Source organism: Labrus bergylta, chromosome 18, assembly GCF_963930695.1.
Source record: "Labrus bergylta chromosome 18, fLabBer1.1, whole genome shotgun sequence".
Lineage (NCBI taxonomy): Eukaryota > Metazoa > Chordata > Actinopteri > Labriformes > Labridae > Labrus > Labrus bergylta.
The window spans coordinates 19,363,843-19,381,973 of NC_089212.1; the positions used below are offsets into that span (position 1 = coordinate 19,363,843).

At 40.0% G+C, this 18,131-nt stretch overlaps 1 protein-coding gene across 1 annotated transcript in view; it reads right to left on the bottom strand.

Moving 5' to 3' along the window:
- The window catches only part of grin3ba (glutamate receptor, ionotropic, N-methyl-D-aspartate 3Ba), an 84,259-nt gene that overhangs the window by 12,088 nt on the left and 54,040 nt on the right, over positions 1-18,131 (bottom strand). Inside the window, exons 6-8 of the mRNA XM_020627030.3 lie at positions 14,029-14,175; positions 13,576-13,721; positions 8,487-8,602 (exon numbers count right to left, since the gene is read on the bottom strand). Of these exons, the coding sequence (XP_020482686.1) occupies positions 8,487-8,602; positions 13,576-13,721; positions 14,029-14,175 (409 nt within the window). The remainder of the gene's footprint in view (positions 1-8,486; positions 8,603-13,575; positions 13,722-14,028; positions 14,176-18,131) is intronic.

Consider the following 18,131-nt stretch of genomic DNA (forward strand, 5'->3'; position numbering starts at 1 on the left):
CCCTCTTAATAAAGGTACAGCAGTGGTGTATGTGTATGGAGTAATGAGACCAGACACAGCCATAAAACACCCACTTGTTACAGCAATATAATTATATAAGTTTAATATTTTTAATTAAGTTACTAATTCAAGTGCCCCCTTTTTCTCCCCCTACCACTGTTCATTACTTTAATTTCAAAAAGCGGCTCATTCGTGTATCATTACACAACTTCAAAGCTGGAGAGAAATCTGGCTCTGCCCTCCCCTCACTTTGAAACTGCATCTGTTTTGCATTACGGCTCACACTTCTGCAGGTACAAAATGAGAGAAACCTGCCCCTCTGTTTGGAATCAAACGCACCCTCTCGGAGATTTATCGTCATACACGGTCTCCTGGGGTTGTTTGTTTCATTTCATCTGTACTGCAGAGAAAGACACAGTCATGCCAACAGCGCTCTTTTTTCTGTGTATGTGTGTGTGTGTGTGTGTGTTTGAGTCAGACCTGGCAGCTGTTTGTGAGTGTGGTTATGTGTGTGTGTGTATGCTGTCAAGGTGTGTGGGGTTTGCGGACAGAAAGAGAGAGTAGCTAAGGTTCACGTTACTGTCACACTCTGCTTCCTACATGACAAAGAGTGTCTAAGCTTCCCTCCCTTTGTTCTTACCCTCTCCTTTACACTCCCTTTTCTCCTCTTTTTTTCTCCTCTTCTTCCCCCCTCCTCGTGTTCTCCTTCTCATCCCTCCTTGTTCCCTGTCCGAGGTCATTTCTCTCCCACCATTGCTGCTAGTTTCCGCCTCTGTTAGTCCGCTCCTTATCTCCGTCATCCCTTCAATTCTGTTCAATTTCTGCCTGACTCCATTCTTCTCTTTATCTTCCAGCTCCTCTCCTGAGTCAGTCCATCGCTTTGTCTCTGTACGTCTCCCTTCTCATTTTATTTTCCAGCAGACAGACACAGTTTTTTTCCCCCCCTGTCATCAGCCTATCTCTGTCCACATTTCTTTAAAGCACTCAGTCAAATAGTGAAACACAAGTGGGCAGCCATTTGTCATTTGTTTTTCTTCTTTCCCCCAAGGCGACAACATATTCCATCACAAGCTTCAAGTCTCGCAGCTGTCACTCAAACACCCCTCACACCTACTCGATCACAGACACACTCCAGCACATTAAGTTGTATTTGAGAACACTTTATATAGGTCCCTAAAAAAGTTGTTATCTAATTTTAAAAAGAAGCTGATTCACCATCTTATGAGCTTTCATAACTTGTATTACGTTTTGTGTGAGATCTTTGCCCTTGGCCACTGCTCACACAAGATATTTCATAATCAAACGCCAGCCAGTATTTTTGAGGCTTTTTGAAAGTTCTATCAGCAATGTTTTGCCTTTCATGTGCATTTCTTTGGTCTTCTATGAATTGTAATGTAAAACCCAAATTTCCCAACTGATACAGCTCAAAATCTCTTTGAAGCTGAATTGTTCAAATAACTTAAAAAAAATAACAACAAATGGAATGACTATAAGTGCATCAGTGGATTACTACCACTATTAATACTTAGTGCTTTTGTCTTTATCCTGTTTAATTGAAGTATGAACAGTTAGAGACACTGAGCTGAAGGCTAATTGGTTGGTTTTGATTTCTGCTTTGAAGTTTTTGGTTGCTGTCACCATCAAAAGCTGTTAATCTAAACAGCAGACATCATAAAAAAAATGATACAAAACTAATCGTCCTACGAGGAAAATTAAGCGTATCTAACTATACTGTACAGTATTGTATCATATCGTGCCAGATCGTATCTTACAGTATTATATCGTACAGTATTATATCGTACAGTATTACGGTACCGTACTGTATTTTATTGTATTGTATTGCACTGTATCATATCTTAATAATTGTAGTTTTATTTAATACTTGTAGTTTTCACATGACGTCATGCACTTACAAACTGCCGACCTGGCTGGCAAGAAAGACTTTCTACCCCTGTTGGCAACAGAGATGTTATCAGTTTCCATTGCCACATACGTGTTTTAGACAGTTTTATTTTGAAATTTTAAAATTTAAGACAGTTGTGTTTCAATTCAATACACTAACAGACTAGGATACAAGCCAGGGATGTAGAGTACCTTTTACAAACTTAAAGATCAATCAAAGATAGATAGACTTTATTTGGCATGGATATCACAGATACATTGGACAAGCCAGATGCATTTTTTTTAAAGTGTTTTAGCATACATGCTAGTTCTCTATATTAGACACTCTGCCGTTAGGGGAAAAAAAGAATAGACTTCTCTGAATCCTGCCATAAAATATTGTATTAACATTACTCCTATTTAAAACTGAAAGTAACAGACTGACAGTGACCCTGAAACTATCATTAGGTAACGTGAACAAGCTAATGTTAGCTAATTAGCGCTCACCTATGATTTGATGATGAATTTCTTGCCCTTCACTTCCCAAACGGCAGCGTAACTGACCCATCCATATCGAAAATACAATTAAGCAGTATATGTAAACATAACTGGATTGAAGTTCTGTTGAGGAAATAGTGTCCCAAATAGTGTTAATAGTGCTGTAATTGTCACAAAACAAGTGCCCAAAACTTGCAATTTATCTTAATATCTCAGTTTTACTGTGGTTGTCTTGCGTTGTTTTGAAAAAGATTAAAAATATCAGCCCCCTGCTCCAGCCCCACGTTGTGTTCAACGGTGGTCACTACTTTTCTGAGCTCTTTTTGCCCTCCAAGCCTCTGCACCTGTCACGTAACTGAAAGCTATGAATTATGTAATACATCAAAAATACAGTGATAGATAAAAGATACACTTTTAGGGTTGCAAGAATTGAGTCATTTTCTGATTATTTTTCCGATTTAAGGGTCGATGGGTCGGTTTTGGGGTAATTTGGCGTGAGTTTCATATAAACCTTTCAGATTGTAGATGAAGTGATCTGAGACAAAAACACACTTCTGAGCCTCCTCTTGAGTCTGAGAAGGCATTCCTATTGACTGAGTTCTAAAAATGCTGATGCAGACAGTAAAAAAACAAGTCAATATCTGTGAACCCTTTCAGATATGTTGAGGTGATGCTATGATTGCATCATGCCTCAAGGTGGATTCAGAGGTAGATGTTATTCTTTCACTGCTCAGGTGACATCTTTTTGTTTTTTTTCTCTGTTTGGTCTGAGCAACATGCAGTTTTCTGCAGACTAGGAGATAAACAAAATCCAAACATTTGGAAACCTGGAACCAAAGGCAACACGTGCAAATAATTTTTAAATGAACGCTTATCTTACTTTGGAATTAAACTCTAATATTCCGACGTCACAGTCTAACCCCAGCAACCAAATCTTGTGCCAGCCTCATTTGATCTTCAGACGCGCTGTGTCCTGCTTGACTGAGCTCGCGTAGACCACTTCTGCACACAGGGACACACAATAGCACACGCATACAAACAAGCAGCGAGTGGCTGCGTGTTCAGTGGCAATATTATTAATGGGGTGTGTCTTGGCTGTCGTAAACATCTCCCAGCAGCACTCAGAGGAGACCGGCGCACAGCGACATCCCCACGTCTCTCTCCACTTAAGTAGCCTGAAGATTTCAGTAGAGCACCTTGCCTGCAGTGACTCCACAGTCCCAATTCCCTTCGTCTCTCTGTATCTCCGGACCACAAACTGCTCTATAAATCCCGCCGGCATCCTCATATGGACCAAATAACACTTCCTCTCGCTCTCTCTTTTCCCCCCTTCTCTCTATCTGTCCTTTCTCCTCCTCCTCCTCCTCCCTCACTCCATCTGCTCGGGTTGAAGGTTTGTCTTGATTAGGGGACTCTGCTGGCTGGCTCTTTTATCACTTGCAGTGCAGAAAGGCGCAAACTGGCAGTGGGCAAATGAAAACCCTCTATCTCCTTCTTGTGCTCAACGCCCACCTCGCTGGCCCCCACCTCACTGGCCCTCCCTTTCTTTACCTTTGTTGTTCTTTCCCTTTCTTACTTTTTCATCTTATATCCACTCTCCCCGTTTTTTCTCCCCCTACCAATCTTTTTCCTCTCTGTCTGTGTTTATACTCTCTTACATTTCCTGTCTGAGCCATTTCCTGCCTTTTCTTTCGCTATCATTCAGACTTATTGAGTTATTCACTCCAATCCCAGCCCTGCTCACGCAGGCTGTCGGGGCGAATGGCTACGAAAGAGAGCTGTATTCCTCCCCTGCCTTTTTCATGTAGACAATGAATCAAGCAGTCATCAAACTGACCCACACTACATACCAATGAGACTGTTTTCTCATCCAGAAGACCCTCAGTAATGCCACAGCGATGCCTCCTGGCTCCTTTTGTCTTATGCAGTGAAGAAAGCAGCCGATAACCTCAAGTGAACGAGAGCTGCACAGTGAGTAGGGAGTGTGGGAGTGGGGTCTTTCCGAGGCTATGCTTTGACTGACAGAGGAATGGTATCAAAGTTAGTGTTTCGTCCCACGAGGCCTTCCTAGTAACTGTTTACTGTCTCTGCATCTTTGTTTGCCTGTCCCGGAGACGGGAGGAGAAAGGAAAAGACTGAACCAAAAACTGGCCGTTTGCCTCTGTGGTAGGTTGTGAGGCACATAAAGTAAGAAATCAGCATTTCACTGCTTTTCAACCTATCAGCAACTGAAGAGACATTTAGACAGTGAAAAGTTGGACGGTCTTCTTGCTTTGTTTCAGGGTAAAACAACATATTTGATGCCTGATTAGCTTCTGTTAAAAACTGTTTATATTAGCGTTAACCATAAATTGTTAGCTTGACAGTAAAGTCCTAGCTAATGTTGCTTTAGCCAGAGGGTCATGCAGGCTGATGTTATGTCTACAAATTCATTAGCTAGGAATTTAAACATTTCTTTGTGTACTGTGTAACAAACCAGACGGCCACTTGAAGCCATTTCACTGCTTCTCAACTGGTAAAGATCTTAAAAGTCAAGTAAAAAGTTGGGTCTCCTGGCTGTATTTCAGGGTAAAACAACATCAGTGATAATTAGCTAATGGTAAACAACAGCTAATGCTAGCGTTCAACCGGATAATGTTAGCTAGAAAGTTAAATCCTAGCTAACAGGCTATTGCAACCGTGAGGAGCTCGTGAAGCTTATGTTGTGTTAGGTGACATTACAAAAGCTAGGAATAGATTTCACTAACACTAGCATACAGTTATATGAGTATTAGCTAACAGTTATTAGCTTGTTAAGTGGCAGAACATGAATGTTAACTGTACTCTGACCATGGCTAATGAGTTATCAAATATGTTGATAACTCATTAGCCAGCTCCCTCACATCTATCACGCCTCAACTCACAGCACCCTAAAACCATCACTCAGCTCCTCTGGGTAGTCTGTTCTGGTTGTCCTTTGGCCTTATCGCAAACTCAGTGGTCATCTTTTTCCCTTTTGGGCCCCTTTGTCTTTTGTAAATGTTATATTTGCCTTAGTTTGTGTAGAACTTTGGTGAGCTCACTTTGTTGTTATGTGTGCTACACAAATAAATTGACTTGATTCGGCTTGACAAGTTGTTTATGCTTAAAGTATTCTAGATTTCCCTCCTGATTTTCAGCGCCCATTGTTTTTTCATTTGCTTTTAAATTAAGAAGCAGTGAACAATAATGGAGTGTCAGAAAGGCCTACCTTAAGCTAATACGACTGACAACATGGAAAACAAGAGACTTTTTGACAGCATTATAGCTCCCTTCCCTGAGCACGGCACTAAAAGAAAACGGCGTCCATGGGTAACGGTGGTCTACATGTATCTTACCATGCATATGTTTATTTGTGTCAATGACAGGAACAAGTCCGTTCTTTATTTCTGTACCAGTAAAAATACTGATGTGACTAAGCTAAGTTTGGGTTAAAAGGTTAAATGCTTGATGCATCCAATAAATGTGTTCTGCCAGCGAGGATTTCACTTCAAAGTCACCTTCAGAAGGCGTGTATGAGTACATGACATGCGACTACAATACAGTAAAAGTTGTTGCAATGGCTGGAGCCTCATTTTACCTCAGTGAACATCAGCATCAGGCTTTTATTGGTGCTAAGAAATGATTAATTTTGACAGGTCGTCAGCTGCCTTTATTTCTAAAAGTGACATGATTTACTCTTGTTCTGCAAAAAAGCCCTCTGCTCAAATTTATTCATGGTAATTTGTAGCATACACATATCACTTAAGAGTCTATTTTTTACTACTACTGTTCAAGCTAGTCATTATAATGGGCATCTGTCTTCCCCCCTTATGGATCTTATGGTGATTTTTAGATGGAAGAAGACGGAAAAAGAAGCAAAGACTTTGTGAAAAAATTCCTTCTTCTGACAGTCTGGAGATGTTTAACACACCAGATTGTGCCCAACTATCAGTGCTCTCTCACACATAAGCACACTCATTATTGCAGCATCGTATCAGAACTTGAATATAATAATCCCCTACGTGGACTATTAGCTGTCTTATTTCTGTGAGTGGATCTGTCCATACGCTTCCTGCAGTTGGTTTGACCTGTAAGCCTTGAGTTCAAATTGTTCTGACAGGGTTTTGTTGTTAATAATAGATGGCTGAGTTCTTTTTACCCTGCAGCATTAAAAGTTCATCCAGTGAATCGCTGTGTTATTCTGTCAGTCATGGAGCGGACTACAGTATTTGATCTCTTTGCTGAATATGCTTCTTTATAATGTGTGCATGGGTAGGTATGCATCCTCAAAGGTGAGTACAGTAGAGTACATCATGCATGCACAGGTGCACTATAGAGTGAGTTTGAGTCCATAGAAGAATATGTGCGAGCCAGGTTTTTTCAGTCTATATGAGCACATTATTTATTTATTTCTTGGGACAACGCACATTAATCAGCATCACTGTAAATGTGCCAGTTCCAGCCAAAAGGCTAGCAACAGCTGTTGTTCTACTGGTGTGTTACGGGGACAAGTCTGTTCCTACGTTCATGTTTTGGAAACTGGCCTGACAGCTAGGGGCAAAAAGTAGGTCCTCACAAACTCTATATTTATTCTGGGATATAAAACCATAGGGGTATACCACAAAGCAAGTTCATCATACCCAGGCTTTCTTTGAGTAAGCAGGCTAGACAAAGCCTGAAGTTGAGGTTAAAGATGTCGAGTATCACAAAGCAATTTGGTTTTGAACTTTCTCCACCATAAAATGTGCATCATTTTAGTGCATCATTTAATGCTTCTTCCACACAAAAAAGGAATGATTGACTGGTTGATTATGACTGGTTGTCTGCTTCAGTCAGACTAAAAGAAATGAAAGGAGATGATGACACCTGTGGTAAACTGTGGACACCGCTACAGCGTGGAAGGAGAGAGATGCTGCAGAAAGTCAATGCGTTAACTCATATCTAGCAGGTTAAAAGGTAAACACCCCAGTTTTTCTGGTTAAGTACCAGAAAAACTGACCTGAAACAAACTGGTAAAAAAGAAGAACGAGAGAATGGGGGGGGGGGGGGGGGGTTGAAGCAAAGTATGTGCGACTCTAATTGCCCAGACTATTCCTTTAGCCGAGGAACTATAATGCCCACAAAGGTTATTCCCAGGTAATGATAACAAAATGGCACTTTACAAAACAAATTTACAAAGTGTGAAACACTTGTACAAAATTTGAGACAAATTTACATTTTGAAAAACATTTTTCAATTTTATAAAACAAAATTACAAAACTAAAACACATTTGCAATTCATAAAACAAATTTACAAGATGTGAAAGCAGCGAGACAAACCAACCAATAAATTTACAAACGACAGAATCTTGACGGAAAGGGAATGTACCAAATGATGTACCAAAGTGACCCTGAAGTTATTGAGTGAGGGGTCTTTAATTTTGTTTTGGCAGAAAGACTCAGCAGACAGTGATACAAAACATCTTTCTGTCACCACAAACTCCGTAAATATTAAGGTATCACTCCGTATCAAAAAAAGTTTTTCAAAATGTAAATTTATTCTCAAATTTTGTAAGTGTTTCACACTTTGTAATGTTGTTTTGCACTTCCCAGCCACCGTACTTTACAGCAAATTTAAAGCTAAAACTCTGAACATAAAGTGGTCTCCAGCAGGTTATGAGTTTAGAGGACGTTACCATGGTGATCAAGCCAGGTTAAAAAAGAGCCAGTTTCATGACACAAAGAACTCTGACTTGAGGCTCAATAGACGCTGCTTAGCCTCTAATCTCCCTTTGTGGTATACCCACCAGCTTTGTAAGAATGTAAATATTCTTTGACATGTGGGGGGTTTTGGTCAAAGGAAAGTAGTGACAGCGACTTTGATATGATGGGACGTTTCAAAAGAGTGTACAAGGTGCTCTACAAAACAGGAAACAAGAGGAAGAAAAGGACAGACTCAGCAGTATATAAAAAAGTTGGAACCACATAAAATAATGTTATGAGAAAAAAGGAGGATGCAAATAAGATTCTTCTTTAAAGTGGTCTCAAGGGAATGAGTGTAAGTCAAATCGGGGTCTCCCCATGTGATAAAATGAGTTTTTTGTGCGTGTGCGAGTGTGTTTGTGCACCTTCAATAGCGAACGGCTTCCCCACAGTGAGCAGCTTGCATTCTGCGTCGATGGAGACCTCAAAGTCCAACAGGGCTTTGTCCATAATGAAGGCATCCAGGAGAGGAGGATCTGTCCTTCACCACCGACACACACACAAACACAAACACACACACACACATTTTACAAGAGAGAGAGAGAGAGAGAGAGAGAGAGAGACATGCATTAATTGAAGATGGCGCTCTGCAAACTTTTGAAGACCTGCAAATCAGATTAACTTCGCAAACTGACTCGCACTCGTCTGACCTGTGCAGGAACTCTGTATTTAGGGCTGTCGTCCCACTCTGTCATTTATACAGAGGATGAGATTAACTGCATTCTAATACGCCGTGTAAACACATACATCATTACCTAAACTAACAGCCTCTGTGGCGGACTGATAAGGCTTTAAACACACTGATGAAGACTTTCCTGCTTCTGCTGTATCGATCCAATTGACCCTAATTGACCCCTAATTATAGACCGTTCCTCTGAAGCCTCTTGGCTGGCAAGAGATAAGTTACAGGATTCGAAGCAAAACATCCTGCATTTAAATACTATCCCTACACACAACAACAATCACTGATACTGAGAAACAGATACCCAGACAGCTAAATGAAGGCACCAGCTTTTCATTACACCAACATATTTGCACCCACACCCCTACACACACACCAATTAAAATGGCAGACAGAGACTAAATTGTGTCATATTGGAAAAAGCATGCATGCACACACGCACAGTCTGATGGAAAAAGTAGAACAGGCTGATCAAATTACCTGCGACTTCTTATTATTCAGGATGTTTACTGCTAAACAAACAAAGGGGTGGCTGACTTTATAAAGTCTTTGCTGTGCTGGCGAAGCAGAAAAGTCTGTTTTTTTTTCTGTGCCTAGACCTGTCAAGAAGGAGGCTCGGGAGAGGAGACGGGAGAGAGACTTCTTTAGGGACTAAAGACGGTCGGAAGTTATCCGATGCCTGGTCTTGGGAATAAAGTAGCGTGCGTGTGTGAGCATGCATGTGGCATTAAAGTGTGTAAGGGTGGCTGTAAGTTGTAAGCCTATGTGTGTATATACATCCTTTAAGTCTATACATTAATGCTCATGTGCAGCAGCATGTGTAGCCCTGGGCGTTCTGTCTCTCCAGGATCACTCTTTTTTTTTTTTCTCCTCTTAAGATTTGAGTGCAATATTGGGGTCAGTAGTTCTGCCAACACAGTATTTTACAGCCTCACTCTGCTCCCTGCACTGCTGTGACTCCCACTTCTGCTTCTCCCCGCACGCAAACAAACGAAGCCTTCATCCTCCCCGCGCTCATCCTCCTTCTCTGAACAAGCGCTTTGTATCTTCGCACTCGCATCACAAAGTCAGCACATGCGTTATCTCAGCATCTCTGCTGGAGCTCCACGGAGAAGCTGTGCGTGTGTGTGTAAGAATTGATGTGGTTAGAGCTGTGAGTGTGTTTTGCTGTGTGCGCTACAATACGGCTGTGTGTTTGTGCCCGGGTAAACCAGAAGAAATATGTTTTTAATTGAAGCAGATCTGATTTCCAGTCGTGGGAAGAAACTAAAAACATCAAGTTAGTAAAATACTATCTATTGGAGCCTTTTTAAATCCAAGGCTACCCAGTGCTCTAGAATACAAACATTACATTTCTAAATGACAATACAAAAACACTAATAAAACAGCTTATTCATCTACGATTTCTTTCAGATTTTTGGAATTAAAAAGCAGATTCGATGTAGTGTGTTTTTCTGACTGACTTCCATACAAAACACCCATTGGCCAATTACATGACCCTAACCCTACCCTAACCCTAATCCATACATATATGCTCAAACTTCTACAACACAGAAATTGCCATAAACAGACTAACACAATAGCCTTGTGATGGTGGTACTTTAACTTAATTGAATTGTTTATTTACTTACAAAGATTAGTACAATAGATCCTTCCATCATCGGCCCTGATGTTAACAATTGGTACTTTTCATGTTAATTCCTGTATACGTTTGTTTGAATGTTTTTATTTTGGTCATTCATTAAAGAATAACAAGAGTCAAACATATTTGAGTAAATAGTCCACTTACAGAAATAGAAACAAACAAAAAACTTTACATGTTTACACTTGTCCATTTCACACAATAACATTCAAACAATCAATGACCAGAAAAGGAATAGGCTGAAGCTCAAGGCTTATTTCTCGTTCATAGGACCACTGTGAGTTTATCTAAGGTCATTCATTAAAACTTTTTTTTATTTCAGAAAACAATAAAATTAATGATTAAAAATCATCAAAATAACTGATGATTACCTGATACTAACATTACTTTATCAGCCTCTGAATTGCGCTGCCTCAACCTTTTCGTTTCTATTTTCTTCTAAAACCCACAAGCATTCATTTTGGGATGAACTCCCTTTTGTGGCTATTACATTTACCACACTTCTGGGAAGGCTTACCACGAGATTTCCGAGAGTGTTTGTGCCAGTGTAGCTCTTCCGTAGCAAAACTGCCCAACATGTCTTTTATTACCTTAAATTACCTTCCCTAAACTGATTGCCTAAAAGTGCACAATAGCCTAGACACAAAAGTCTAGCTTTTGTGTCCATGTAGCCCGGTAGCAGTTACAGTGTAATGCTTAAAGCCTCACTCAGCTCTGAACGACCTGTTCTAATTTAGAAATGTTCACCCGTGACGAATTAATAGCGTTGGTTAGAGTGTCCATTGACTTATAAAAATATGGTGTTGGATAAAAAGTGATGTGTTAATAATCCACAGGTGCAAACATGATTGAAAGTCTAACCCCTGTAATGTGAAGGATAAATCTGTTTCTACTTAAGTCTTTCATGGAGGATAAATTCAGTGAGTACAGCAGAGGTCAGGCAGGCAGACGCCAAAGTGTGTTCACCCTCAGATGCTTATTATGAGGTAAGTAGAGAAATAGCAGATTTTTGTACCAAGAACAAAACAGGATAACATGGTGCAATAAATGAGATATGATAAACAAAAAATCGTATATATTGCATTAGGGCCTGACTGATATCTGATTTTTGTGGCCAATAACGATATCGATATTGGGCAGAAAAAAAAAATCTGATTCCAATATATCGGCCGATACCTTTCTTAGATATATGTCCGATTTGTAGAGCTAAATAGATTTAGATATACACATTTATTGCGTTGATCCCTTAAATGCAGTTATCCAACACATTTGTGTTGAAAAAGATTTTTAACGAAGACAAGATGGTCTGTAACTGCCGATGTAAGTGCACCACCGCTTGAAACTCTGGAAGGTGATGATGCTTGTTGTAGTCCATATAGCACCCTCTGCTGGTGACAGCCAGAAAGCGAACTGCTAGTGTAATACAATGATACTCCAATTAAATGACATTTGAACAGTGAATACATCTAGTAATATTGGCACATTATCACACAGTATCTGCGATAAAATGAACTGATACCGATAGTGACTGAATAAGCTAATATCGGTCGATAGTATCGGCTGGCCGATTAATCGGTCAGGCTCTAATATGCATGTTTACTTTCTCAAAAGTGAATGGTTAAAAGGAAGCTCAAATATCTTTGTACTTAACCTAAAGATTCTCAGACGTTAAGTTATCTGGTAGCAGTCTGCAAACTATTTCAAGAGTCAAAACGAACTGGAAAAGGCTGAATTTAACTGTCATAAAGCTGTTAAAGTTAAAGCTCCTTTGAGGAGTTTTTAGCTAATTAGAAACTGATTGAAAATAATATAGATGACTCTTAACGAGACCATCAGCGAGAGAGTGGTTATTAACATGTAATCCTTTGTTAATTAATGCAGCATGAACCACGGGGTAGCCGTCAGATAAAGTGATCGACAGCACTCTAAAGAACTGACCTCTGTTGACATCTTCAATGGCAAAGTTGAATTTTTTCTACTTCTTCTTTTGAAATGACCTAAACCACTTTTCAACACTCTAAACTATTGTAAATTTGATTTGTATACTCTTTTCAAACCCAGTCTCCCTTAAAGTGCAATCCTTTGTTGTATTCTTTATAATCAATTATGAAATATAGTTTAAACTGCCCTTGATAATAAAATGTGTTCTATAAATAACCTCGCCTTGCCATCTTGCTTTCATCCGAACACAATCCCCATTCGACTCCCGATTCAAACACCCATCCTCGTTTCTCATTCATCAATTTGTCCCTGACCCTCATTCTATCTCTGCGTTCACTTTTAATGAACAAAAAATAATTTCCTCTAACAGCGGGGACTTTATTAGTGTTATGCTTTGTGTTCACCTCATTTCAACTTTGTGTTGAGTGTAATAAATCTAGATAAAGACAAGTGATGAGTATCTGATCATATTTTTTGTCTGATGAAACGGCACACGGAGGGTTTACAACAATAAGTAAAACAAACAACAGTGGTTTAAACACCAGATATCTGCAGGTGGAATAAACCAAAGGGGAAATCCCCAAATGAAGCTTATATTGAGCAATTGCCTCGTTTCTGGATAGAAAAGTCAGTTCGTACAAAGATTAATTACAGCGTTCCCAAGCTGGATATCAAAACATCCAAGATTTGAATTGATGGCTCCATCGGCGATTGATAAATGACTGACTTTATGGGCCTGTAGACATTCTGATGAAGACTTTAGATCCACATCAAATTTAAGGGTGTACAACTGGGGATTCAGAGAACATGCACAACACATCCGTGGTGTTTTTTCTTCTTCCTCTTCCTTTCTTCACTTTCTGTGTATGCCCTCCAGACTGTCTCAAGGTGATTTCATGAACTCTTTGCTGAACATTTTAAAATTCAAAATGAATCTTCGGTATATTAGGGAACAGCGCGCTGCAGGAATTCTATTTACGGGATGGTTTTCACGAGTATATTTTTGTCTCTGATGTTTTTGAATCTGCCATGTTTGCTCTAGTTGTCACTAGACAGAATTGCTATGCACGGTGCGCTGAATACAGACAAGCACAGATAACGGATGCAAACGTGACTGGATTGTTTAGACCTGGATTGCATTTGCCTCTTTATGAGCTCTCTATACATGTGCATAGTGTTTGTGTCTTACTTTAACATGTGTACGCCTTCAGGGGTCGTGGGCTGGTTGTAACGTCTCATGTAGTCGTGCATCTCCGGGAAGCTCTTCTTCATGTAATCTTCAGCGCTGCTCTCCCGCACCGTTCCAAAACGGAAGCCCATGGAGGGGTGGTGCAGCTGGGAAAGTGACGGAGGAAGACACGGGAGGGAAAAGGAGGGGGGGAGAAAGCGGCAGATAAAAGGAAGAGGGAAGAGACAAGAGGGATGGGTATCATGATGGGGCTCATAAACTCCCTGCAGGGTAACGGATGTGGGAAAGTGATAATCCCGCACAAATAATTCCGCTCTTTGCTCATTAGCCCGTCCTTGTATGAGATTAGCTTGTACGTACATGTCGCTGTGGGTCTGTATGCGTGTGTGCTTGTGTGTATGGTGTGCCGACATGTATGCAGTTGCAAGTTTGTGTCCTTGTGCGCAGTCTGACCTTGTCGTCATGAATTCCCGAGACCTCCTCGAAGGTCTTTTCCCCCACCATGACTGCAGCTAGGTTAGCGGTGTAGCTGGACAGCACCAGTAAGCAGAAGATGGCCCAAAGGTTCATCAGGAAGCGACCGGTCCAGCATTTTGGAGTCTGCAGAGTGGAGAGATAATTTTTTTTTAAGATTATTATCTGGGTTTATTTTGCTTTCGTATACTGCTTTGAATATAAAGATTTATACAAAGATCAAAGAGAGAGGCGGGGAAAAAAAAGCAGATCTGAAGGATAAGGGAAGCTAAAAATACCATAGCTCAAAAGTGAAAATGTCACTATGTCAAGACAAAAAGGAAAGAGACTGACAACATGGAGGAAATAAAGATAACAAACTTTGTACACAAGAAAAGTAAAGGGACAAATGTGTCAGGAAATTTTCTTTCAGGTTTTGACATGAATGCAGAACCCCCCATTATCTCAACCTCATTCTCCTCCCTCATATTCAGATTTAACCCCTGACTAAAGGTTATCGGATTTATAACAACACAGCAGACAAGAATAGCAAATCTCACAAAGTGTGACTGTTTTTTGAGACACATCAGAAATATCCTTCCATGAAATTGCCTGCCTAGGGGACAGAATCCACCTGAACTCTGCGATCATTTATTCATCCTGCCAATTAAAATCCACTTAACAGAAGAAAAGAGGTGAATTTCTAGTGTTTCCGAGGCTTGAGATTAATGAGACATTAATTATACAAACAAGGTTGTAACCCATTATTACGAAGGTGTTTGGATTCTCCGCATAATGAGTGGGTGGACGAGGAGAAAAGGAGGATGGCATGCACACTTAAAGCACAAATTCTTCACTAATATTGTTTGGGGCAGCTTAGAGAATGAATGATGAATACATAATGATCAGTGTAGTGTTCTATGTAGGTGTTTTCTCCACAAGGTTTTTTTTTTTTTTTATTATTTCACATTATGCCTAAATGCTACATCACTTATGCTAACACAAAAAATGCAATTGAAGTCCTGTCCCTCTCAGTAACCCTTGTTAAGCCTTTCAAGTTTCTCTTTCAGAGTTAACAATGATAAGAGGAGCATGCTAACAACCTGAATGTGTAAATAATTAAAGAAACAGTGGGTATACTGTGCAGTGGTAGACAAAAACAAGATTCTAACGTCAAGCCTGCCACATTTTTGCTAGCTAACATGCCAACTAACATGGCAGCTATTATGAAGCTTACTGTCAGTGGAAAGCTATCTATTTAGCTGACATTAGAAGAAGAAGAAGATATACTTTATTAATCCCTTTATTCATTACGGCAAGGGTAAATTCATTTTTTACACTCTGTTACTGAGACATGCTACAAACACATAGGCTGAAATAACCGGCGACACTCCGGTTCCAAATCAAGTCCCTGCAAACTGAGTTACTGCCGTCCTTATTACACCTTTAGCACCACGTGTTGCACTTTAAAAGGCCTATGCCTCATTTTTAAATGCCATTTGAACGTTTCCAGCTGATATACTTTGAAACAACATAGAGGTGACTTCATTGTGAAAGAGTAAGCTGCAATCATGTTAAAATAAAAATATAGCTTCATATCTCAAATGTCAACATTGTTCTTGTATAGGCTAGCAGAGTACGGCTAGCATACTTTTCATTTGTATTTATATATTATATTTGTGAATAACCAAGCAGCAACCTCTTGGGTTGAAAAATGAAGCCAACGCAGAAGTGCAAAGAAACTGTAGTTCCTAGAGTGTCCACTGGAGGCTGGCTGCAAACACCCCATTACATTAAAATGATGATTTTGACATGAGAAATAACATGTTTACAGTCTGGTTTAAAAAACATTTTTGGTCTGAATAGCTCATGTTTTTATTGGCACACTTTCGGTGGGGGTGGATTTTATAAAAATGATTTGTCCTTTTGTCTTGATTTTATTAAGACAGAGAGTCCTGCTTACTTAGGGTAATGGTCTGACTGACAGGTGGGCAACTGCACTTCAGTCAGAGATTTAACTATTAATTGCAAAATTTAAACACAGTTAAACTTGGCACTGATGGCTCTGATTATATGCTCAATGGGTTAGCTGAGCAGCATGCCACAGTTTTCCAGGGAGCGAAGTGCTAAACCTCCCTGTATGAGGGGGCACCAAATGCTTTATAACATTGGTTTGTGCGTGATTAAAAACAATGATTCAGCCAGCAGGCCGTCAGCTGATTACAGCTGGGGTGAATAATTATCGTGTCCTGCATGAACATATGTGAAGCGTCATATCTTAGTCTGACCAAAAGTTTGCATTTCTGAAATGGCGACTACCATCCTTAACCTTTAAAACAAGCTTCAGAAACCAATGGTCGATGTCATTGAGATTATGTCTATGTACATTCAATGGGAAAAATGTCATGTACTATATTTCATTTGAACAAAAACCCTTTCTGACATCTCATCTGAAATTCCTTTTTTACTTTAAAAGGCTTCTGAGGACTTACAAATATGTTTAGCAAATACTGTGTTGTTTCGGGTTACTTTAGCTGGGTTAGCAAAAGTGCTTATCCAAATCCAATACAGAGAAAGACACAGCTGCTACATCATCCTCTGCTAGTATTCAGGGAGAGCTTCCAGAAAGTGGGGAAAAACCACACTGTGAATGAAAGAGTCTTGTAGAATTTTAACCAGACTTTTAATTTTACAAATTGATGAAGGTCAGGTTCGTAAGTGGCATGTTAATGTGTATCAATTAAGTAAGTAATGCTAGATTACAATAAGTAGTGCCAATGACTGGACAAATAAGTAAAACCAACCTCTACAATAAAGGTGACTCCATGGAAATATTCCTTATTAGCAGTCAAGCAATCCATTTAGTTGCCCACTGACTTCCCCATGGCCTAAATAATCATGACTGTTTGGCTCTGACCCAGAACACAGAGGTTACAAGAGTTGCTCAAGGGAATTTTAGCAGGTCACAACTCTGCTAATGGACAAAACCTTCAACAGACACATTTCCAGTTGCAAGGATCAAACCTGTGACCTTTCAATTATTGGAAGGTCTCTCTAATCAGTTTGCCTATGCTCAACCAAGTCATTTGCACCCCTTCCTTTAGGGACTAGGTTCGAATAAGCGTTTAAAAAAAAAAAAAAAAGCATTATGACTTTGTGTATGCTCCCTAAGCAGGGGAGGATAGATGAGAATAATTAAAACAAACGATGTTTGAAATATTTAATTTTGTGAGCCTCCATGGAAATTTGAAAAGAAAGCACAAGTAATCATAATGATTGATACTAGCACAGTATGATGCTGTTTAAAAAACAAAGAAGGCAGAAAACAGTTGTTTTTCATCTCTGCTGAAGTTGAGTATGCGCTGTAATGTTACTGCGGGTGTGACATAATCAGTCAAATCTGACATTTAATATATTCATGTATTTTTACCTTACAAAAAGAAAAAAGGAGTTATTTTTCAATCTTCAAAGGATTGTTGTCCATCTTACAACATACTTTCAATGGACATATTTGCCAAAGTCTTTGGATTCATCATGTTTCACTCATTGCCTTCTCTTTCTAACCTTTGTTGCCTGGCCCTCCATCTTGCCCGCCCACCTGCCCTCTCCCCTTTTAAATCATCGTCCATCTGCCCACCTCCACGTCAGCCTCATTGTGTTGCTCTTCTCGTCGCTGCTTGCCCACTTACCCTTTCAACCCTGTCTCACTATCTCTCTGTCAACCCTCGTATTACCTCCTTCATGAGCCCATTTCCTGATTTGCCCTCTAACCTTTCCACCCCCCATTGGCTATCTTACACCTGCCTTCTTGTTTTCAACTTTGGTTCAGCCTACTTCAGGGAGTTAACCTCTACTCACTCCCTCTTTTTCCACCTTCATCCATCCCCATCATCCTCACCATAACTCCTTCAATCTCTGTCGGCCCACTTACCCTTTCCCCTCTCCCTCCCTGTATGTGCATTATCCTCCTTGTAGCTCCCTACTTTATCACTGCCTACCTTTTTAACCTCTCCCTTATCTATCTTTCTTGCTCCCGAGCCATTTCTATCCTCTTTCTCCATGCCTCTTTCCCTTCTAACCTTCTCTTTTCACTTGCCTTCACT